Source organism: Grammomys surdaster, unplaced genomic scaffold (genome assembly GCF_004785775.1).
Source record: "Grammomys surdaster isolate TR1022 unplaced genomic scaffold, NIH_TR_1.0 125672, whole genome shotgun sequence".
NCBI classification, from domain to species: domain Eukaryota; kingdom Metazoa; phylum Chordata; class Mammalia; order Rodentia; family Muridae; genus Grammomys; species Grammomys surdaster.
In genome coordinates, this window is record NW_021620509.1 from 606926 (window position 1) to 630632 (window position 23707).

The 23707-nt window shown below is 49.0% G+C and overlaps 2 protein-coding genes across 4 annotated transcripts in view; both read right to left on the reverse strand.

Moving 5' to 3' along the window:
• Positions 1-2038, reverse strand: part of Sin3b (SIN3 transcription regulator family member B) — a 33828-nt gene extending 31790 nt beyond the window's left edge. The window contains exons 1-2 of one of the 2 annotated variants that reach the window (XM_028787729.1): positions 1849-1947; positions 1147-1253 (exon numbers count right to left, since the gene is read on the reverse strand). In XM_028787729.1, coding sequence (XP_028643562.1) covers positions 1147-1253; positions 1849-1947 — 206 coding nt within the window. Of the gene's footprint in view, positions 1-1146; positions 1254-1848 lie in introns of both variants that reach the window. The other variant, XM_028787730.1, reaches the window with a different exon arrangement.
• A 12265-nt stretch (positions 2039-14303) lies between these two features.
• The window catches only part of Nwd1 (NACHT and WD repeat domain containing 1), a 51851-nt gene continuing 42447 nt past the window's right edge, over positions 14304-23707 (reverse strand). The window contains exons 14-18 of one of the 2 annotated variants that reach the window (XM_028787806.1): positions 22615-22769; positions 20701-20851; positions 17812-18362; positions 16820-16925; positions 14304-14602 (exon numbers count right to left, since the gene is read on the reverse strand). In XM_028787806.1, coding sequence (XP_028643639.1) covers positions 14304-14602; positions 16820-16925; positions 17812-18362; positions 20701-20851; positions 22615-22769 — 1262 coding nt within the window. Of the gene's footprint in view, positions 14603-16819; positions 16926-17811; positions 18363-20700; positions 20978-22614; positions 22770-23707 lie in introns of both variants that reach the window. The other variant, XM_028787805.1, reaches the window with a different exon arrangement.

A 23707-nucleotide genomic window follows, 5' to 3' on the forward strand; every position in this document is an offset into this window, starting at 1 on the left:
CCCACACACACATACATATATATATATATATGTATGTGTGTGTGTGTATATTATACATATATATATATGAATGACTCTGTGGGTGTGGGTGTGATGTATATAAAAACTGTATATCCAGGCCATCTGAGCTCCTGGGTCCAATTCTGAAAATGTCCCAAGAGTTGGGTGCTGGGCTGGGACTCAACAGGAGGATATAGTTTTCCAAGCAATGTGAGAAATTTCCTCTTATTTTATGAATTAGGGAAGGGTGAGGATACATTTTAATTTTTTTACTAAAGGAGGTGTTTAAACACCAGAGCCTTAAAGTTGGAATGACATGAGGGTCTTCTTCTGGCCTCAGTATCCTAAATATCCACAAGAAACCAGCCCAGGCCTTCCACACTTCTGAGAGCAGACAGGCAGGTCAGTACCAAGATCTGTAGGAAGCTGACTGACTGACAGCCTAGGTTCTAGCTCCACCCACCTGTCATGTCACTAGGGTGAGTTCCTTACCTAAACCAAGCTGCCCCTCCCAGAAGATTCTAGAAAACAGGCATAACTCAGAAGCAACCCAAGACACCTAACTGCTCTGTGCTACAAACAGTTCCTGAGCTTTAGGTCCTTTATAGCCACACTGGGTCCAGATTAGTAAGTGCTATGAAAAGCATCTTAGTGACAAGAGTTAAGAAGAGGTCGTGTGTATCCCTCATAAGTAATATTTTCTTGCAGTATTAACAAAAAGTGCTTCCCAAAACAATCAAAATCTGTACCCCATTTATTTTCTGCACTTGGATGTGTACCACAGATCTCAAGGGCAGGTTGAAAACTTGAAGGAGTTGGTTCTCTTCTATCTGGGGTGGGACTCAGGTGGTCAGGCTTGGTGGCAGGCACTGTTACCCACTGGGACATCTTACCCCCAAATCAACGTTTTAAATAAAGACTACACCCAACACTCCCTGTCCAGGCCTCGATTCCCTAATTCCTTCACTCTTCCAGGACTCCCCATCATTTCCTCAGAACTACCTCATCTTGTGACTGTTTTAGAAAAGGCTCCCAGGGCCCTCCAATCCTGTGTATTATCACCAGCTGGGGGGCCACAGTGTAGTTGGTTCGTGAGTTGGAGGGCTCAGCCCCCAGCACCTGAGTGTACAAGGCTCTGCAGATTACCTCTGGCTTTTGAACTCCTTCATGATCTCCAGGAAGCCATTGTAGGTGGCAGGGTCGCTGCCAAAGCGGATCTTCACCTGGTCGAGGTAGGTGAGAGCATCCTCCACCTGTGGGGAACAAGAAGGCCATGGGTGGGCCAGGGTCACGCGATGCGGAGACTGATGGCTGGAAGGCCAGGGATAGAGAAGGGGTGGCACCGGGTAGCACAGGGCCGGGAGGATAACTGCGGTGTTCCGGGGAGGACCGAGGGCCGACTGGGAGGACCGAAAGCCAGCGGGTAGTCCCGAGGGGCCTCGAGGAGTTCCGGGTTGGACCGAGGACCGGCGGGGAAGAACGAAGGGTCTCGGGGAGGTAGCGAAACCCCTTGGAAGACCGAGGAGCTGCAAGGGTAACTAAGGAGCCAACTAGAAGGACCGAGGGTTTTCAGGGCGCACCGTAGGGTCCCCGGGATGACAGGGACTGCAGGAATGACTGAGAGACGTGAGAAGGACCGCCGCATCTCTGAGAAGTCCGAGGAGCGGCGGGAATGAATTGTTAGGGGTAAACCGAGGGGCCGCCGCGAAGACTGAAGGGTTCCGCGGAAGGGGTGTGGGGTCCCCGGGCCCCGGCGGCGCAGAGGGGAGGCCGAGGCGGGGCCGCACAGAGGGACGCCATCCCCGAGAGGGTCCGGGTTCCCAGGAGGAGGCTGGGGACATCACTCACGTGCACCGGCAGCTTCTCGTGCCCCCCGGAGCCCGAACGACCCCAGCGGGAGCCGCCGAATCCCCGACCCGCGGAGCCTCCGCTGCCTGCGTTCGCCATGTTGGAAGTCAGAGCCGCGACTGCCCCGCCTCCGCCTGAGCCCAGGTCGCGCTTGCGCGGGCCCCGCCTCCTAGAGGTGGAGACTCGTGACGTCAATAGGGGCGAGTCCGCACGAGGGACTGACTGGGCGGGTAGGGCGTTAGTTCTCGAGCTATGTGCCCAGGGGGTCTGTGGCCACCTGGAAGTGTTGTTTGCTTTGTTTTGTTGGAGGAAAAGAAAGTAAAGCAAAGTTGAAGAATATTTCAAAACACATAAATTCTATACAATTCACATTTCAGTGTGCAGGCTCGCCTGTGATCGAGGTACGAGGGAGACTGAGAGAGGACTACTGAGACTGGGCTACATCGTTAAGACTATGTCTTTTAAAAAAAATTGATAGGCATTGACCTTGTCTCAAAAACAGATAGAGGGAAACAAGTCTATATGTCTGTATTGACCCAAGACCTCAACATCCATTCAAGAGCTACATAGAGTTCTTGCACTGAGTGTGTGTGTGTGTGTGTGTGTGTGCACACGCGCGCGCACATATTTGTATGTATGTGTGTAAACTCCTGTATGTCTGTACAGAGGCCAGAGATGGACACGATCTTTATCACCCAGCCCTTGTGTTTTTGGGGCAGCATCTCTTACTGAACCTGGAGCTCACTGTCTCCACTTAATACGGTGGCATGGGCCCACCTGTGTCCAGTGCTAGGGTCACAGCCCCTAGTCTGGCCCCTCCTAGCAAGCTCTTTACCCACTAACTCCTCTCACAGTGACATTCCTTGGTTCTGTTCACAGATGGGAGCAAACCTGGACCATGTGACCTCTGCTTCCAGACTGACTTTATTTTTATTTTTGTGGAGCTGGGGCCCAAGGCCTTGCACACATTAGACAAGTGCTCTAAGGATCCACAGTTCCAACCGTTTATCTTTTGAGATGAAGCCTCACCAGGTTACCCTCCAATTTGCAATGTCGTGGACATCCTGCCTTCACAGACACCACCATACTCGGCTCCAGATTTCTCCCTTTCTTAAAGTTTTCATAGGCCTATAGAAAGACAGGTCAATGAGGATAGGGTTATTTTAAGGCACAGATATACAAAGAAGTTCATCCCAGCTACTGATTTTTACAATGTAAAACAAGGAAAACATACTTACTGCATTTACTTGTGGGTGAAGTTAATCAGGTACATTAATTCCTTCTATATTTTCATATAAAAATGTTCTCTTTCATAAGTATTTTATGGCTGGGCACGATAGTGATGCCTGTAAGCCCAGTACTTGGGAAGTGGAGGCAGAAGGATTTCAGGGTAGTACTGGCCAGCTACCTAACTGAACTGGTCATTTCCATACTAGGAAGAGGCCCCCCCTCTCAAAAACAGGAAATGAGGTAGAGGGTCTGGGGGCGTGATTCTGTGGTGACAAGCCCTTGCTGCTCCTGCAGAAGGCCTATCCTTGGTTCCCAACACCTATATGGTGGCATATGACTGCTTGTAACTTCAGTTTCAGAAGATCTGACACCTTCACTGGCCTCTGTAGGCACCAGGCACACATGGGACTTAGATACAGGCCAACCGAACATTCACGTATTCATAAAACAAAGAACTTTTACATTTAAACAAGGTGGAAATCAGTGGATGAAACTACCTGATGTGGACCTCTGGCCCCCACATGCATCCATACACACATGCACACCCATGTACACACATGCACACCTATGTGCACACACACACCCCTACATGCACACAGTAACATAAACATAAGGACCTAACCAGCCCTCACTCCTAGCTTTCACTTGATGGCAGTTCCCTCACACTGTGAGGATGTGCTTCCAGCACATGCCAGCCAAATCCAAACTCCAGCAATCACTGGGCATGTCAAAAGTAATGGGGCTTTATACACATACTTATGCTCCTGGAAGAGTTGGCTTTCTGGCAGGCATGGTGGCCAGCAATTAAGCGGTTATGACAGAATCCTAGGGCAAGGTGGCTAGCCAGGATGACTAAATTGGCCAGGTTAAGCAACTGCAGTGTTAGTTTTGCAGTGTTATTTGGAAAGAAGGAACCTAAACCGAGAAAATGCCTCCATCAAATTGTCCTGTGGGCAAGTCTGTGGAGGCCTTTTCTTGATTGATGGTTGATGTGAAAGGAAGGCTCCAGTCCACTGTGGGTGCTGCCAATCCTGGGCTGCTGGTCCTGCTGAGTTTAAGAAATCAGGCTGGGCCTGGAGAGATGGCTCAGTGGTTAAGAACACTGACTGTTCTTCCAGAGATCCTGAGTTCAATTCCCAGCAACTACATGGTAGCTCACAACCATCTGTCATGGGATCAGATGCCCTCTTCTGGTGTGTCTGAAGACAGGGATAGCATACTCACATACATAAAATAAATAAATAAATCCTTTTAAAAAAGAAAAAAGAAAGAAAAGAAAAGAAAAGAAAAAAGAAACCAGACTGACCAAGCCATGGGGAGCAAGCCAGTAAGCAGCACCCTCCATGGCCTGTTTCAGATCGCTCCTTATCCTGACTTCCCTCAGTGAAGGGTTGTGATGTGGAACTGTGAACTGGAGTAAACAGCCCCCCCCCCATGCTGCTTCCTGTCATGGTGTTTCATCACAGCAATAGAAACCCAAGGACAGGAAGAGACCTTGAGGTACGTAAGGTAAAAAGTGGTCAAGGTAGATACCTGAGGCTAACCTGTGGCCACCAAGTGAATATGCACATGAGGCTGAACACACAGATCAGAGAGACAAAGAGGCAGAGAAAGGCAGAAAGAGACAGAGAAGCTGGCCATGGTGATGCACACCTGAATCCCAGTACTCTGGAAGCTGAGGCAGGAGGATCATTAGTGTGAGGCTAGCCTGAGCTACAGAGACACCATCTGCAAGCTATAGCCCCAACAAAGAAGAAGGAGTGTATACCAGGTAGGCCTGGCCTCAGAATCCTGACAGAAGGATCACTAGCCTTCCGGTCAGTGGGAGAAATAGAGCATCAAGCCTACTGGCTAGCTCCCAGAGACAAACAAGTCCCTGGGAACGGAGGTCCGGCCTTGAGCTGAGGACCTGGAGGAGCTGACATCCTGTGAGACACTGAACAAAGGGCCCTGTGACCCACAGGAACAACCAGATAAAAACATGGTGGCATTGGACAAATCTTGCAACAATTTGTTGCAAACTGAGCAACAAAGAACTAACTTAGTCCCAAAGTCCTTGTCCCAGAAAGCTTCTTCCCAGGGTGCCAGCTGAGTGCTGAGTCAGCACTCCTGTTCATCTACACAAGCCCTGCTCTGCCCAGGAGGGGCTCTCCATGAGGGGCTGACAGCATGTGGAGCAGGAAGACTGGAGAGCGGGTCCCAGAACTTCCTCTCAATGTGTCTGTGAAGGAGAAACTGACCAAAAAAGAAAAAAAATTGAGGCTAGGCACCATGGCTTATGTTTGTAATGCTAGCACTTAGGAGATTGAGGCAGGAGGATCACCAAGAGTTTCAGGTTATCCTGAGCTACATAATTCGAACCTGTCGCAAAGCAACAACAAAAATCTACTATAAAAATTAAATGAGCTATGTGGTGTGGTACATCCCAGCACTCAGGAGGCAGAGGTAGATGGATGGATCTCTGAGTTCAAGGCCAGCCAACAGAGAATTCCAGGACAGCCAAGGCTACACTGAAAAACCCTATCAAACAAACTAACTAACTAACTAACTAACTAACTACAACAAAACAAAAAGATTAAAACTTGAGGGCCTTTGAGATAGCTCAGTGGGCTAAAGGAGTTTGCTGCCAAGCCTGGTGAAGTGAGTTCAGTCCTCCAGCCTAACACAGTAGGTCCTGCAAGTTGTCCTCTGACTTGACCTACATAGGCATGCTGTGTCACACACCCAGTGACTCAGTCACTGTTCTGTTGCTGTGAAGAGATGCCATGACCACAGCAACACTTATTCAACTGGGGCTGGCTCACGGTTTCAGAGCCTTCATCCACTATCATTGTGGTGGGAACATGGCTGCATGTAGGCAGACATGGTGCTAGAGAAGGAACTGAGAGATATATCCTGATCCATTGGCAGGAGGTGGGGTGGGGGTAGTATGAACTTTTAAAATCTCAATGACAGCAGGGCCACACCTCCTAACCCTTTGAATCCTTTCAAACAATTCTACTCCCTAGTAATGAAGCATTCAAGATTATGGGGGACATTCTTATTCAAACCAGCACACCCAGGCACACATACACACATGCCCCTAAAAAAATGTAAAAATAATTTAAAATTTTTCTTTGGGGTCAAGGAGATGAATTGGTGGATAAATTGTATACCACGGAAGTATTAGGATCTGAGTTCAAATCCCACATACCCACATAAAGCAAGATATACTTCCTGAAGTCTGTCTTCCCAGGATTCCTGGGGAAGTTGTGCATGGAGACAGGAAACCTGGCTACTCACAGGCCAACCTGGGATACATGAGAACCTTTCTCACAGGAACACATGGTGGGTGGAGCCATGACTCAGTGGTTAAGAGTCCAGGCTCCTCTGGCAGAAGACTTGGGTTCAGTTCCCAGCACCTGTGTGAGGTGGCTCACAGCCATCTGTAACTGCACCTCCGGGGAATCAGGCAGCCTTGTGTGGCCTCCACAAGCACTAGCACTCAAGTGTACCCACACAATTAAAAATAACACATCTCTAACTATGAACAACAATGGGCAACAGAGATGGCTCAGTGGTTAAGAGCACTGGCTCTTCTTGCAGAGGACCTGAGTTCAAATCCCAGCACGTACAAGGTGGCTCACAACTGTCTGTAACTCTAGTCCCAGAGACCTGAAACCCTCTTCTGGCCTCTATGAGCACTGTGTATACATGTGATACACAGGCAAAAAAAAAAAAAAAAAAAAAACAACAACAACAAAAAAACCTATACATGTAACAAAATAAATTTAAGTTTTTAAAAAGAGAATTCTTGCTGCTCTTATGCATGACACAAACCCTGTTGTCAACACCCACATTGTGCAGCTCACAGCTGCCTGTTACTCCAGCTCCAGGGGTTCCAACGTCACCCTCTTCTGGCATCTGGGCAATGCACGCAAGTGCACATACCACACGCGCACACACACAGTTTACAAAATAATAAAAGTAAAACTCCTTGAGCCAGGTGTGGTGGTCCATTCCTTTAATCCCAGTACTCAGAATGCAGAGGCAGGTGGAGCTCTGTGATTTCAGACTAGTCAGACTAGTCTACATATAGGCCAGTCCAAACCAATCAGGGCAACACAGAGACAGCCAGTCTCAAAAAAACAAACCTATGGGAAAACAAAACAAAAGAGCTATATATAATAGAGATTTCTTGGTTTTAATCACTGTGTTGGGTTATTGGATGTGCCTTAAGTCTCATACCTGAGGTGAGTGTCTTGCATGGCTCCCCTGAAACGGTTCAGCATCTCATGCAATTACTTACACCTTGGGGATGAATCAACTGTATGTGGTTCAGCTTTCTGAGCCTGTGAAAATATATTCAAGGTATTCAATCCAAAAATAGAGTACGTTTAAGAAATTTTATTTATTTATCTATTTATTTATTTATTTATTTATTTATTTATTTTGTGTATGGGAGTCAGTTTCCTCCTCCTACCATGTGGGTTCTGAGGCCCAAACTCAAGTCATCAGGGTTGGTGGCAACTGCCTTTACACACTGAGCTGTCTTGATGGCCTGAAAGATTCATTTTTGACTCCAAGTTTTATTGGCTTTCTTTTCCTTTGAAATGGGACAGTTGCCCTGTCCATGCTTTCTTTAGTCACTCTGTAGACCAGGCTGGCCTCAAACTCACAGAGATCCTGCTTTTGCCTCCGGAGTGCTGGGATTAAAGGCATGTGCTGCCATACCTGGCTCTTGGGTTTTGGGTCTGTGACAGGCAGCACAGAGTGGAGCCAGCTGCCCATCTCATGGTGGCCCAGAAAAAGGGAGAGGAAGAGACCAGTGTCCTTCATTGTCCTACAGAGTCACGCAACCCAGCTTCCTTCTACAAGACCTGGCCTCCATAGGCTCCATCTCCTCCCAGGGCAAGCATCCTGGAGAAATAGCTCCCTTTCCTTTTGGTTTTTCGGTTTTCTGAGACAAAAATCCCACTGTGCAGTGCAGGCTAGCCTCAGACAATAGCTATCCTCTTCCCTCAGCCTTCTGAGTGCTGGTATTAGCAGGTGAATCACCGCACCCACATGAAGACTTTGTACATAGGCTTTTGGGGTACCTTTCAAATCCATACCAGAGCAGTACATGAACTCGCTGTCCTCAAGAGCATGTGTGCTGGGGTCCAGTCAGGTTCATAAAGAAAGCAATAGGTTCACGGATTCAAATATCTCTAGTAGGCTGGGGCTTGCCTTGAGTCCTCCAGTGAAGGGCTAGATTAGGGGTGGAGCCCCCGCCTAGAACGCCCCAGGGTATCATGCTGTAGCCCAGGCTATCCTGAAACTCACTATGTAGTCCAGGATAGCCTTGAGGACAAGTGTTAGATGAAAACTTCTTAGCTGGGTGTGATGGTCTTCAGTCCCAGCATGCTAGAGGCAGAGGCAGGAGATCTTTGTCTGACCCACAGAGTGAGTTCTATGGCAGTCAGTGTTACATAGATTCTGTCTCAGAGCAAACAAATAAACCCAAACAAAAAGAAAATGTATTTAAAACAAAACAAAAAGAAAGGAAAGGAAAAGAAAGAAAAAGCAATGTGAACACGGTGGCTAAGTCTCTTTGTGGCCTTGACCTGCTGTGAGTTGCCTAGGAGACACTCCTCTGCTTGTCTAAGAGGCCTGTTTCCAGGGGCCTGGCTTAAATAAAAAGAGAAAACCATGAAAGCCAGCTGCACGCTTTTCCTGCTCATCTGCCCGAATGTGAGCCACAGCCCAGAGTGGCTCCTCAGACCATGGCCGAAACAGACCCTTTCTGCTGGATGGCAGTGGGGGCAGGGGACTCAAGAGAAACCAGCCTCACCTGTCTGGGGAAACTGAAACTGCTCACTGCTGGGGAGGAGACTCTGGGCAAGGAGGGTTTCAAGCCAGCCCCAAGCAGCAGCACTCTACAGAAGAACCTCTGCTCTGGGTCCAGAGGGCCAGGCCCCTGGCAGGAAGACACTGCTTACAACAGTGTAAATTCAGTGGGGAGGAGACAGCATGGGGCTTCCTGGCTCCCAGTGGGCAGCCATGAAAGTGTTTTCCCAGGGTCAGCTTCAGAGGCACACATGGGCATGTGAGCATCCTGACTGGTAGCAGCATTCACATGTTACTGGTTTTGTGGGCACACTCAGGACCAGAAGGCCAGGCAGTATGTAGGATAGTCAGATTCCTGGAAGAAGGGATTGGTGAGACCACCGTGAGAAGCTGTGGAGGTGAGACCTGCATTGCCATGGAGACCCCAGGGGTTTACTTTTTTATTACATTTATTTATTCAGCATATATGTGTGCACAAAGATGTGCCTACCAAAGTGCAAATGTAGAGGTCAGATGAGAACCTGTGGGTGTCACTTCTCTCTTTCCACCATGTAACCCTCAGGGGTCTAATTCATCTCCTCAGGCTTGGCAGCAAATGCCTTCACACACTGAGCCGTCTTGTCAGCCCCAGATCTGAGGATTTTGAAGATGCCAGGACCATGCTATGTTTCCCAAAGAAAGATGTGGGTGAGCATAACTGGCCCAAGACAGAGGCTATGTGTGCAGCAGGTGGACTGTTGTGGTCCAGATACTGGGCCAAGAGCTCCAGGTTCTGAACACCACATTTCAGGTTTTGGTATTTCCTGGCAGGCTCCTGTCTTGCTTTGGTCTGATTTTTCTTTCGATGCACTCATTCTTTTCTATTTTAGTCTGTGCCCTTGGATATTGAAAGGTTGGTTGGTTGGTTGGTTGGTTGGTTGGTTGGTTGGTTGGTTGAGAGAGGTCTCACTCACTGTGCAGACCAGGCAGATAGCATACGTACTGAAAATACATAACTTCCTTTATATTATTTTTACAGAGTTCACAGTTAAGGGGGTGCTGGAGCCTCAGTAGAGGCTTCTGAACAATGTTAGAACTGTTGGGAGTTTGAGGGGCTGGTGAGAGGGTGTTGCACAAGTGCCTGCTGCCAAGTCTGACCCCACTGAGTTTGATCCCCAACAACCACTGGGTGGGAAAAAAATCAAGTCTTACGAGCTATACTCCAAGATCCATATATACATCATGGCAGTGTGTACTGTACCTCCCACCCCTGCACTATGAGATAGCCAAGAAGCCCTAGGGACAGGGCAAGCTACTGATGTAAGGGGACGCATGTGCCGAGTTGGTAAGGGATGACCAACCCTGGGTAATCTTCATTGTCACTTTGACTGAATTTGGACGCTGTTGGGAATCTGTGAGAGCATTTCCAGGGAGCTTTAACTGAAGATGGAAGACTCACCCTGAACAGGGGTGGCATCATGCCATGAAACAGAGATCTAGAATGAACTTTAAACTAAACAACAAAGTATCTTCTCCAATGGGAGCCACAGCCAAGAGCCCCTCTTTCTGCCATGATGGACTGGAACTGCAAACCTTAAGCCCAAAGAATCCCTTCCCCGTTTAAATTGCTGTGTCAGGTGTTTGGCTCACAGCAACTAAATAACCCTGGAATGGCCAGCTGCCTGCAATGGGCTTAGTGAGCATAGTCTGTGTCGCATGTTTTGATCCACAGTGCCCACAGGAACCAGGGTCACGCTCTGATGACCAGGGGTCATGCTCTGACGTTCACACAGCAGAAACTGCTAGCACACTTCCACCCTGTGCTCTCTCAGCCACCAACCTGGAACATAGTTCGTAATTAAATCTCCTTCAGGCTGTTTCAATGAACACAAGAATTTTATTTTGTTTTGTTTTTGAGACAGGGTCTTGCTATGTAGAACAGGCTGGCCTCAAACTCACAGAGATCCTCTGTCTCCCAAGGCTGGGATTAAATACTTGTAATGACCATGCCCCAGACATTGGAATTTTAGGCCAGAAGCTGTGCATTGAAACTTTCCCTGATATAACGTCCAAGATTCATAGAAAAGTCCTAACAAAAAAAAGGAGGCCTTGTTTTCCCCTTCCGAGGCTGTCGGCTCAAGCGAGAGGTCCTTCAGTTAAACAGAGATGGCATGGCTGCAGACTCCTGAACTAGCAGTCACCAACACCAAAGTGGGTGGAGAAAGACTGGTACACTCAGTGACGGGACGGCGTGCAGCCATAGAGAAGAACATGAGAGACTGTCATTTGTAGCAGAACAGACAGAACTGAAGGACACCATGGTCAGGGAGTGAGTCGGCTGCAGAGAGATAAGCCTCATTCCCTTTAGTGCACCCCACTTAAAAGGATATGGAATTGTGAGGACCAGCGTGGGAGGGAGACAAAGGAGGATGAAAAGACCAAGTCTGATGAATGTGTGCTACTTGCATGCTAAAAATATCTGTGGGTCCTCATTAATATATACAATTAATACATGTTAATAAAAACAGATATTAAATTAAAAATCTCAAAAAAGTTATTGCTCAATACATGTGAGCATATATTTTTAAATTACAGCTTAAAATAGATCTTTAATTTTATTATTATCATATTATTACTACTATCACTGTGTATATGAGTGCATGGTGTGTGGTGGGGGTGTTATCACCATGACAGCTAACACAGTGAATGTGTGGAGTCAGAGAGCAACTCTGAAGTTGGTTCTCTACTCCCACCCTCTGGGTGCCAGGGATTGAACCCAGCCTGTCGTGATTGAGTAGCAAGTGCTGTTACCCCCTGAGTCAGCTCTTTGGCCCATAATTTTTAAAAATATTGACCTTCATTACCTCTCTCTCTCTCTCTCTCTCTCTCTCTCTCTCTCTCTCTCTCTCTCTCTGTGTGTGTGTGTGTGTGTGTGTGTGTGTGTGTGTGTGTATGTATGTATGTGGGCCTTTTGTGAGCCACCTAGTGTGGAGCTAGGATGAACCGAACTGCTGCTGAGTCATCTCTCCAGACCTTTGTTGTTGTTGTTGTTGTTGGAGACAGGGATTCTCTGTATAGCCCTGGCTGTCCTGAACTCACTTTGTAGACCAGGCTAGCCTTGATCTCACAGAGATCTGCCTGCCTTTGCCTCTTAAGTGCTGGGATTAAAGGTGTGCACAACTCCTGTTTGCCATGACCAGTAAATTTTTTTAAATAAAACTTGACACTAACATTTTCAGAATTGCTAAAGCATGCGTTGAAACCCTTATTTGGGAAATAATTAAACAAGGTATCTTCAAAGGTCTCATTTTGAAGCTGAAGCGTGTGTGGCTGAGCAGTAAAGCCCCTCTCTTCCTGGAATCCCCCAGTGAGGGCTAGGGGCATGGCTAGGGGTGTGGCTCATGGTATAGCGCTTGCCTCCAAGTCCTGGTTCTGTATCCAACACAGAGAAACAAGCTATTTTTTGCTGCTGGTTTTGCTGAGTCTGTCTAGAGTCCCATGGAGTGAAGGAGGGCTCTCACCTCTAAGGTCTGACTAGAGCAAGGCTCCAGGCACAAGACAGGTTCACTAGACGGCTATAGGCACTGTGGAAAGAGCCACTTCAGAGCAGAGAGGCTGGCAGCAAAGCAGATGGATGCTAGCATGTCCTGATGTGTCAGGGAACTGAGTGAGCCAAGCATCTTAGCTGGGCATAGTGGTCATGACTCTTGTCCAAGCAGGAAATGGAGGCAGGAAGATAAGACTGCACCAACACTTTTGGCTACGCATGGAGGCCAGTGTGGGCATCATGAGTGTGTGTGCACGTGTGTTTGTGCCTGGACACACATGTGGGTACATGTGCATGTGTATTTGAAGGCACGAGGTTGAGTCAGGAATAATCATTGACTTCTCTTCTACTTTATTCATTGAGGCAGGGTTTCTTAATCAAACCCAGAGCTCACAGATGTGTCTAGCTAGCTAGCCAGAATGGTCCAGATTCTCTGTGACCTTGTTAGCTTTAACTGTCAATTTCACATAGCCTAGAGTCACCTGAGAAGCAAGTCTTAATTGAAGGGTTGTCCAGATCAGACTGGTCTGTGGGCCTGTCCATAGGGCACAGCAATCACTGTTAACTGTTGGAGGAGGGAGCCCACTGTGAGTGGCACTACTCACTGGGCGTGTGGTTCTGGGGCTTACGAAAAAGCTTAGCTAATCAGGAGAAAGGAGAAACCGCATCCTCAGTGGTTCAGGCCTGTGGCTTGAATGAGAATGGCTCCCACAGGCCACCATAGTGGTGAGAGGATTCTCATGATAGATCTCTCAGCTCCTCCTGCAGCACCATGTCTGCCATGCGTGCTCTGAGGCTCCCTGTTGTGATGACAGTGGACTAAGCCTCTCAAGCTATAAACAAGCGCCCCTACCCCATTAACTGCTTTGCCGTGGTCATGGTGTCTCTTGACAATCACAATGGAAGAGTGACTGAGACACTGCTGTATGTCCGTGGCCGAGTGAGTCCCCTAGTCAGAGGTCGTGGTGTGTGCAAAAGCCACCATGTCTGCCTTCAGTTCCTGCCTGACTTCCCTCCCTGACTCCCCTCAGTGATGAACTGTGCAAGGCCTGGAGGTGGAAGGCCAGATGAACCATTTCCTCCTCTGAGTTGCTTTTGGTCAAGTTTTTCGTCACAGCAACGGAAGAAACAAGAATAGCCTGTTCCCTGGGGCTAGGCTTGCAGCTAGGCGCCAGTGTGTACAATGTTCATGTGTTCTGGGATACAAACATTGGGTCCCTCACTTAAATCACTAAAAGACAGGTGATTTAAGCCTTTCTCTCTAGGCTGTCCTGAAACTCACTATATCACCTAAGACTGGCCTCAAACTCACAAGAATCCTCCTACCTCTGCCTCTTCTGAGTGCTGGGATTGAAGGCTGTGGCACCACCTGATCCTGGGGGATTTTTTTTTTAACACACCATTTTGAGTCTCAGAGCAGGAGCTGCAGACAGGCTAAGTATGCTGTGTGTCTAACTATGCTGTGTGAGCCTTTGCAGTATGGATTATGGGCTATTACTGGAGGCTCACCGCTGTGAAGACAGGACAGCATCCACCACATCCCAACAGTCTACCACTCTCCGCCATCCAACACTGCGACCGGGTCACTCCTGGTCCTACGATGACTGCAGATCCTGTCAAAGCTAGCGACTGGCTCAAGGAGAAGAGTAGACTGACTAGGACTAAGAGGCAGAGCCAAGGCCTTGATCCAAGTTCTTAGAGTAAGGTGAGAAACGCAGGCTGCTGCCAACCTGAGGGGAGTAGGCCTGAGAGCCCATGGAAAAAGCTGTGAGGAAAATGGAAGACGGTTGAGGGGAAGGCTGGGGCCCGCGTGGCACCAGCAGAGAGCGTCAGTTGGCTTCAACCAGGTGAGTCATGGCTACATCACTGAAGCCCCTGCCTTGGTAGGCTTTCAGAGTATGAGGCAGACCTGTGAGCGTTTATTTGATTTTGATTCCTTTCCATCTATGGCCACTGGTTCTGCGTCCTGGGGGGCCTCTGCCGCAGCCAGCTCTTCCCTCTGCCTGGTCTTGACCAGCCACACTGCCTTCTTGAAGTTCTTGAGAGGGTCTTGCTGGGAGGCTCTGGCTGACGGGCACTGGAAGCGCTCACGGATGAGGTAGCCATGACTTGTAGGGGCCATGAAGCCATTGGAGGTAGGGATGATTCGGTTGACCGTGGCATGAACAAACTGAACAGCCAGCAGTGTGCCTGAGACGGGGAAAGGACAAGCCGTGAGAAAATGGGGCCCAGAGATGGAAGGACATTGCAGCTCGCAAACACAGGGCCTGAATTTGATCCCTAGCACACACAGAAACAGCTGCATGTGGAGGTGCACACTGGCAGTCCCAGTGCTCTGGAGGCAGAGATGGATGCTCCCTGAGGCTCCCTGTTTGGCCTAATCATTGGGCCCAAAGTCCATCGTCTCCAGCCCATGATTACCACCCAAGTATATGGGTAACATCCACCGGGCACTTTGTCCCTCGTGAAGACCTGGGGGAGAAGCCTGTTCTGTCTCCAAAGAGGTGTGCAGGCCATGTGTAGAGAGTGCTGTGGCAGCAGGCAGGCAGGTCTTAAAGACACCTCCTAAGCTGAGGGACCACTAAGACCCAAAATGACTCTTTCCCCTCCAAATCAGAGCATGGTCCTAGGGAAAGAGCTCAGTAAGCATGCCAGTTAAGGTTTGGGTGTTTTGTTTGTCAACTTGGCATCAGCTTGGGTCATGTGGGAAGGAGGAGCCTCAGTGGAGAAAATCTCATCTGACTGACCTGTGGGGCGGCCACAACTCACCTGTGCCACAGCTGGTGATTCCAGGATCTATAATACATCAGGCTGAGCAAGCCATAACAGCAAATCAATAAGCAGCATCCTTCATGGCCTCGGCTTCAGTTCCTGCCTCCAAGTTCCTGCCCCAACTTCCCTGAGTAATGGACCTTTAAGCCACATGAACCCGTTTCTACCCAAGTTGCTTTTGGTCAGGACTTTTATACAGCGATAGAAAAGCAAACAAGGACTGTAGGTAAAGGGCATGCTACACAAGCTTCCAGACTTGATTTTGGATCCCAGCACCTACACAAAAGCCGGGTGCAACGGCATGGACCTGTGATCCCAGGACAGGAAACACCGTCAGGGGTCAGTCCCTGGGGTCAATGGCCTGTCAGCCTTGCTGAGTAGGTAAGACATATCTCAAAAAATAACATGGAGAGCTAGGCATGGTGTTGCCCTCCTTTAATCCCAGCACTCTGGAAGCAAAAGCAGACGGAGTTTTGTGAGTTTGAGGCCAGTTTGATCTACAGAGTGAGTTCTGTAGCCAGTCTTTGCTATTTTATGGGTTTTTAGTTTTCCCACCTTTATCTGCCCTCCATTTCACCCCCTAACACTAGATAGGAGAGAAAGACGGATAGAGGGAGTGGGGATGAGATGGGGAGGGAGAAGGAGGGGGAGAGGGAAAAAGAGAAAGAGGAGGAAGGAGAGAGAAATCAATCCCTGAATCTACATTTTTTTCCTTTTTTTTTTTGTTTGGTTTTTCAAGACAGGGTTTCTCTGTGTAGCCCTGGCTGTCCTGGAACTCACTCTGTAGACCAGGCTAGCCTCGAACTCTCGAACTCAGAAATCCGCCTGCCTCTGCCTCCCAAGTGCTGGGATTAAAGGCGTGTGCCACCACCGCCCAGCCTGAATCTACTTCTTCTTCGAGCTTGGCCACTAACAAATCACAACCAACCCCCTTGAAAAACCACCAACCACACCTATCAGGGTCCGAGCATTTATACACCCTCAGAAAAGTTCCCAGAATTCCAAATGTCACACAGTCGCAGAAACTATCTGCAGCTGGCAAAATAATGCCTGTGCTAGAGCACGAGGCAAGTCATAGTCAGCTGCTGCAACCTGAAGTAGCCCCACATCTCTATACATAGGGTTAAAATGATATAATATTTCTGTGTTTTCAAAAGAAAACAAAATTCCAGAATTCTCATTATAAGTTCCAGTTCAAAATGAGAGATCCTATCTCAAAACAAACAGAAGCGGGAGGAGCTCTGAATTCAAGGCCAGCCTGGGCTATAGAACAAGTTCCAGGACAACCAGGCTACACAGTGAAACCCTGTCTTGATAAAAACTAAAACCAACCAAACAAAGAAGCACATACACAACCACCTTCCATGAAATAACAAAGAGAGTGATCGAAGAAAATACCCAACCTCTACCCTTCACAGATACATGTCCAGGTGTACTAACAAGGTTGTCCTCCAGCTCCAGGTGCAGCTCGCACACACACACACACACACACACACACACACACACACGGGGGTTGGGGGGGAGAGAGAGAGAGAGAGAGAGAGAGAGAGAGAGAGAGAGAGAGAGAGAGAGAGAGAGAATTAAGAATAAAATAGGTTTCTGCATAGTTCAGCCTCGCCCCACACTAGCACTCACCGTCCAGCGTGCTCCAGGCGGTGATGGAGTGGTCCTCCATGCCTGCAAACACATGCTTGTCATCCTTTGAGAAGCAAGCACACCGCACCCCTCTGCAGTAGGAGCTCTGTGAAAACAGGCCATGTGTGGTGCTGTGCATGAGAAACATCCCCTGGCCACCACCCCAACCTGGGCTCCACTGGAGGCGGAGCAGAACAAACCCCAGAGAGATGGACAAATAAACTTTCCAAGGAGCGAGATCTGTCTTCATGAAGGTGACAGTGTCAGGGCTATTGGAGTGAAAAACCAGTTCACAAGCAAGCTCTCGGGTATGAGCATGCATGTGTGTGTGTGTGCTTGTGTAAGTATTTGTGTGCCTGTGTATGCATGCATGCACAGTGTGAGTGTGCACATGTATTTATGTGTGTGCATGCAAGTGTTTGTATGTGTGTGTGTATGCCTGTGTGTTTGTGCATCTGTATGCATGCATGCAGTGTTTGCTTGTGTGTGCATACAAGAGTCTGTGTGCATGTGTGAGTGTAGGTTGTGTGTGTGTGTGTGTGTGTGTGTATGCTGCATTTGGAGCTGGAGGATAGCCTTGTTAGGAATGCCTTCCTTTTTATTTGAGACTGGGTATCTCTCATTGACTTAGCTCACCCATTAAGCTAGCCAAATTTTCCTTTGTTACGTTGAGACAAGAGCAGATTGTGTAGCTCAGGCTATCTCAGACATGATCCCAAGCTTCCAGATGAAAAAAGAAGGCATGCTTACAATCCCAGCTTTGGGAAGATGTGGACAGGAGCACCCTGTCCCCTGGCCAAACGGGAGAACCCCAGGCCCCAGTGAGAGACTCTGACCCCCAGTCAGGATGAGGAATGACATCCTAGATTGACCTCTATCCACCACACACATTGCAAAGACTGGAAATAGTGCACACACACGAAGAAAGCAAGAAGTGAGGGAAAAATTAAGGAAGGACCTCAGGATGGGTGTCAACGGCCCAGGCCACCCACCTCATAGCTCATCTCGAACATTCCCCTGCAAGCTTGCAGGTCCCAGAGGCACAGCAGTGCATCCTCAGCCCCGCTCACTGCTAGCTGCTCTGCGTGGCTGACCTCCACACAGCTCACCCTGCTCCCATGGGCCTCCAGAGGGAACACTTTAGACCGTGCACAGTCGTACAGGAAGAGGCTGCCGTCGCTCATGCCATAGAGCACGCGGTAGTTGGCTAGGACAGCCACACTCACTACGGTCTCGGGCAGCTGGGTGTAAAAGGTGTAGGTGGGGCCTTCAATGACAGGACACGGGTCCCCAGGGCTGATATCAAGCACCAGGACAATGTTGTCATAGGCAATGGCCAGCCGACCCTCGCTCTTGCTCAGGGACATGCAGTTGACAGCTTTGCGTGCCTCAGGTGGGGGTATGCACAACACATCTTGTCTGGAATTCAGGGGGAACACAAGCACAATCCCAGAAACCAGGCCTGTGAAGAGGAGCTTAGCCTGCTCGGCTACCTCCAGACAGCGGACCTCATTGGATGTGTCCAGGGAATCTTGCTCCTCACCTGTGCAGGGAGAAAAGAGTCAAGGGTGGACCCGCTAGTTTTCTCAACTTTTAAAAAATTACTACTACTTATATGTATGTGTTGGTCAGAAGACAACTTGTGGGAATCAGTTCTCCCTTACCACCATGTGTGGGTCCTGGGGCTTGAACTCGTGGCTTCAAGCTGGGCTGGCCTTAGCTTTCTTAGTTTAATGATTTTTATCTCTGACCCTTAAGGTTCAACTTGGATGGTGTAAAGTTTCCTGGCTTCACCCAAAGCTGGAAACGGCCCCTGTACCCAAGTGCATGTTCAATAAGCTTTGGGGCAAATGGAAGCTGGGGCTTGAGGCATGGTCAGTAGGCACTGGGGTGCAGGGGTGGGATCTTTAGCTCCCACAGGCTGGACAGGCACCTGAAGCTCCCTGTTTCTTGGAGGGGTGGTTATGCTCAGGAGGAGATGATGGCAGAACCAGGGTTTGTGCACGTTTCACAAGTCTTGACCTGGCCCATCTCAGGAACTGCAGACCCTGGGGAATAGCAGGCCTTACTCCTGCTGGGCCAACACAGAGGCTACTGTCTCCAGCATCCCCCACTGCACCCTCGACTGGCCCTGGGTTAAATTTTGAGGCAGGATGTCATGATGCTATTCCTCATTAAAACATTCCCTTCTGATACGTGCACGGAGGTGCCTCGGGCTGTGAGCTGCCTGCAAAGGGTTTACAGAGCTCCAGGGAGTGGCTGGGAGCTAGATGGGATTTGGGGTAATGCAGCTGGACTCCTGTCCCCCACCCATGTTCCTGTAACTCCAGCAGACTCTTTCACCTTCCTAGATCAACTCCAGTGCACTTTTCTTTGATGTGGATGCCCTTTGTATCTGGAATGAACAGAAATGGATGTGCAGGAAAAGTCAGGCAACACAGGACCTCCCTCATACCCAAGCTGGTCTCCAGCTCTCTATCTTCCTGCCTCAGCTTTCCCAGGAACTGAGATTACAGCTTGGTGCATGACAAGCCCGATTTGCATCTCATCTAATTAAAATGAAAATGTCCTCATCCCACCATCTGGCCTAACCCTCACACAGGTGTCCCAGTGACTGACACACTCCCTCCTCTCTGTCACAGCCTGTGATCATAGGCTGAATGCTTGAGTCCCCACGCCTCACCACATTCCATGTTGAATTCCATCTTGGGCCTGGAGAGATAGTTCAGTGGTTAAGAGCACTAGCTCATCTTGCAAGGAACCTGGGTTCAGTTCCCAGCACCCACATTACAGCTCACAGCCACCTGGGCTTCCAGCAACAGGGAATCTGACATGCTCTTCAGAGTTCCTCGTGCACCAGGCACACACATGTAACATATACATACATGCAGGCACAACACTTATACGCACAAAAAATAAAATAAAATAAAATAAAGAAAGGAATTTCATTTACAATATGATGACATTGGGAGGTGTGGTCTTGGGAGTTGATTAGATTTCTGGGGTGGATCCCTCAGAAAAGAGGTTAGTGCTCTAGCCGGGCGGTGGTGGTGCACGCCTTTAATCCCAGCACTTGGGAGGCAGAGGCAGGTGGATTTCTGAGTTCGAGACCAGCCTGGTCTACAGAGTGAGTTCCAGGACAGTCAGGGCTACACAGAGAAACCCTGTTTTGAAAAAAAAAGACAAAAAAAACAAAACAAACAAACAAACAAAAAACCCCAGAGCACTCACCAGACCTCAGACCCTCTAGCACCTCTGTCTTGGCGTTCTTATCATGCATTTTGTGTGTGTGCACACCAAAGAGTGACAATGGGATTCTTCAAGTGCTTTTCAACGTCTTTGTAAATATGTGTGTGGTGTGTGGATGTTCACATGAACATGGGTGCAGATGTGTATGTTCAGTGAGCGTAGGTGCACATGAGTGTGTGTGTGTGTGTGTGTGTGTGTGTCCCCATGTGAGTGTGGAGGACAAGGCTGAAGTTAGGAGTTTTCCTCCGTGGTTTTCCACCTTATTCTCTGAGGCGGGGCCTCTTGATTGAACCCAGAGCTAGTGAAGTTAGCCAGCTTGCTCTGGGGACTCCCTGTCTCTGCCTTCCAACTGCTGGGATTAGAACCTGCGTTTACGTGGAAGTGAGGCTCTGAACTCAGGTCTGAATGCTTGCAGAGCAAGCACTTTACCCACGGAGTCATCTCCCTGGTCCCTTTTGTTTTTCAAGACAGAATTTATAGTTTTATCTTGAACTTCTGACCTTTCTAGGTCTACTACCCCCGTGGAGTCAAATCCTGGCCTTCATCTTGGACTTCTGCCTCCAGAATTGTAAGTTTAGTGTGCACAGTGATTTCAGATCTTACCATATAGACTCTAGTCATCTCTCACAAACCTTCTGCCAAGTCCCAAATCGTGACTTTGTTTTTGTCCCCAACTTTAGGGAAGTAGATGTAGCTGCCATGGTGGGACACTGCAGCAAGGCCCGTGCGGTCCAGAAATGGAGTCGGAGACCGCAGCTTCTGAGCGGACCGCAGATCCCAGACCTTGAAAGATGAAGACTTCCGGGATGCAGACACCACCAGAGTTCCACCCCTGACCAGCAGGCTTGCAGGGGTGCCCATGCCCTCAAGGACACTCAGCAGGGTCCCCTGTTCTGACAGACTCCACACCTGAGGGTCAAGAACAGAAGGACAGGTCTGCCCTGGGTGCATGCCTCGGCTGCTCATCGGCCTCTGCTCAATGTGGAGGCTCTGGCTCCAGGGTCCTCACCATCCCTGACAGCTGAAGACTTCCTGGGGCCTCAGCATTCTCCCAGGCTGTCCCGTGGAACTCTTGACAATCGAGGTTGGGGGTGCTTGAGGAGGAACCCACAGGGCCTCTCAGAGGTCTGGAACAGCAAACTCTCTTCATAGCAATCCTAAGTACTGGCCTGTACTCATGGGTACATGGCAGATCCTGCGGGAGCTACATGAGTGAGATTACAGTGTGCTGCTCTTGCAGAGAACCCAGTTCAGTTCCCAGCACCCACACGATGGCTCACAGTCATCTGTAACTCCAGCCCCTGTGGATCTACTCTCTACTACCACTGAGGGCACTGGGCATGCACACGGTGCACAGATATGTGATGCTCACCCACACAAAATAGTGATAGGAAGAACAGTGATAAAAAGCTTCTGATGGAAAAACTATGTCATTGTGTGAACATGTCACATTAGAGGACCCACAGATATGTGTTCTTGGATTGCCTCCATTTTTTTTTTTTTTTTTTTTGTTTTTGAAACAGGTTCTCATGCTGCCCAGACCAGCCTTGAACTTGCTATGTAGCTGAGATAGGCTGGGACCACCACACCCAGCTTCATCTCCTCACTTGGGTGTGCTTTCGTCCCAAGGTTCCTGGGTTGGACTATTGGTCCCAGGGTGACGGGACATTAAAAGGCAGAGACTAGCAGGAGGCAATTGAGCCATGTGGGGTGCTGTCCTAGGAAAGGATTAAGTAGCTGACTATGGTTGAGCACACCAAGAAGGTGGAGGGTGAAGCATAAAAGGTCAACCTCAGCTCCATAACAAATTTGAGGCTAGCCTGGGCTGCATGAGACTCTGTTTCCAAAAATGAAGGGGAGAGTATTAGGTAGTTGTTATGGGACTCAAGTTGGTCCCAGGAGAGGGGCCTGTTACAGGCAGGCAGGGCTGCTCCCTGCTCTCTGACCTCCCGTTCCTAAGAGTGACTACTCCTTCAGTGACTCACACCGTTTGCCCTGATGTGCTGTAGACAAGGAAGCCGCACCAGAACTGGTACACTTCTGTGCAGTCAAGTCAACTTCCAAAAAGTGTGGGCTAGATAGACCTTTCTTCTCTATATAGTTTCCAGCCTCAGGAATATCATTATTGTAACAGAAAATGCAACCCTAATATTGGCATATATGTATACTACCTATAATAAATAAATGTTTCTACATAAATGAACTCTGTTGGTTCTCAAGATTCTCTAAGATTGTAGAGAGGTCTGAGAGCAGGATGCTGGGATCCCATAGTCCCTGTCTTTATGTTCTCAGCAGCATTGACAACTAAGACTGCCCACCCTTGTGGACCTGGAGGCCTCCATCCTGAGTTTTCAGTTCTGGTTGGGAATGCTGCCTGTTTTGTGAAACATTCCAGGTCTGCTACTGGGTGGAGGATGCCAGCATCCCGCATATTCCCTTTAAACTCCCCCATCTGGGTCTGAGTTCATCTGGTTTCTGTGTGGAATGTACATAGCAGGTGTAAGGGGTCCAGCATTCGGAGGCTGGGATTCTGAATACACCCTCACCTGGATAAGTGAATCCAGGGACCCTGTGATGATCAGATTGTTCTCAGGACCCAAGACTGCTGTCTCCACCTCGTGCTCGTGTTCCAGATCCGTAGCCATGAACCGGTGGAAGCTTTGCGAGTCAGCCAAAAAAATCCGCACAAATCTTCCGAAACCTGTGGTGCCACAGAACTCAGTTAGGCTTCTAAGGCTGGCACAGCCTGCGAGCAGCTACTCAGTCTATGGGTCCTCTAGATCACCTACTGTGTCTCAGGTGAGGGATGTAGAAGGACCAGGGTGGGGGGCGGGGCTCCACCTCAAACAGCAGATGTGTGTGGGAGGTGAGGTCACTGAGCTGTAGGGAAATTCAAGAAAGTCCCTAGTACCACAGAGCGCTGAGCTCCCTCAGGGCCCAGCGCCGCGATCTGGAACCACTGTTCAAATGCTCCAGCCATGAGAGGGAGTTACTTTCCCCAGCTTAAAAAGATGGTCATATCCTATTTATCTATTATTTATTTATTTATCTATTTATTTATGTGTGCGCACAATTCACTCTCGTGCACATGTGGAGGTCAAAGGACAACCTGTGAGAGTCATATCGCTCCTTCTACCACTTGAGTTCTAAGAATCGAACTCAGCTCATCAGGTTTGGCATGAACCACCTTTATTCACCGAGCTCTCTCACTGACCCTACTTTCTCTATCCTGAGTGTGTGTGCATGCCATGAGCCTGGGCTAGCCCCACTAGCCTCCTGTCTCCCCTCCCCACAGCAGGCACACCTGCCACTCTACCCCAATGTTTACAGACTGGAAATTGGCACTTGCACAGTGAATACTTTTACCCACGGAACCATTCCTCAGCCTTGGCTTCCCCGTCTATACATAAGAGTACAGAGTGTGGGCTTCAAGGCTGGCACGGGAGAGCAGTGGAATCAGCATGTGCCTATCACTGAGGACAGTTCCAACAACTGCACACACACAGCTTTTCACACCACACACACACACAATACACACACACACCACACACACCATACATACATACCACACACATATACATATAACACACACAACACATACTGCACCACACACACACAACACACACACACAACACGCAC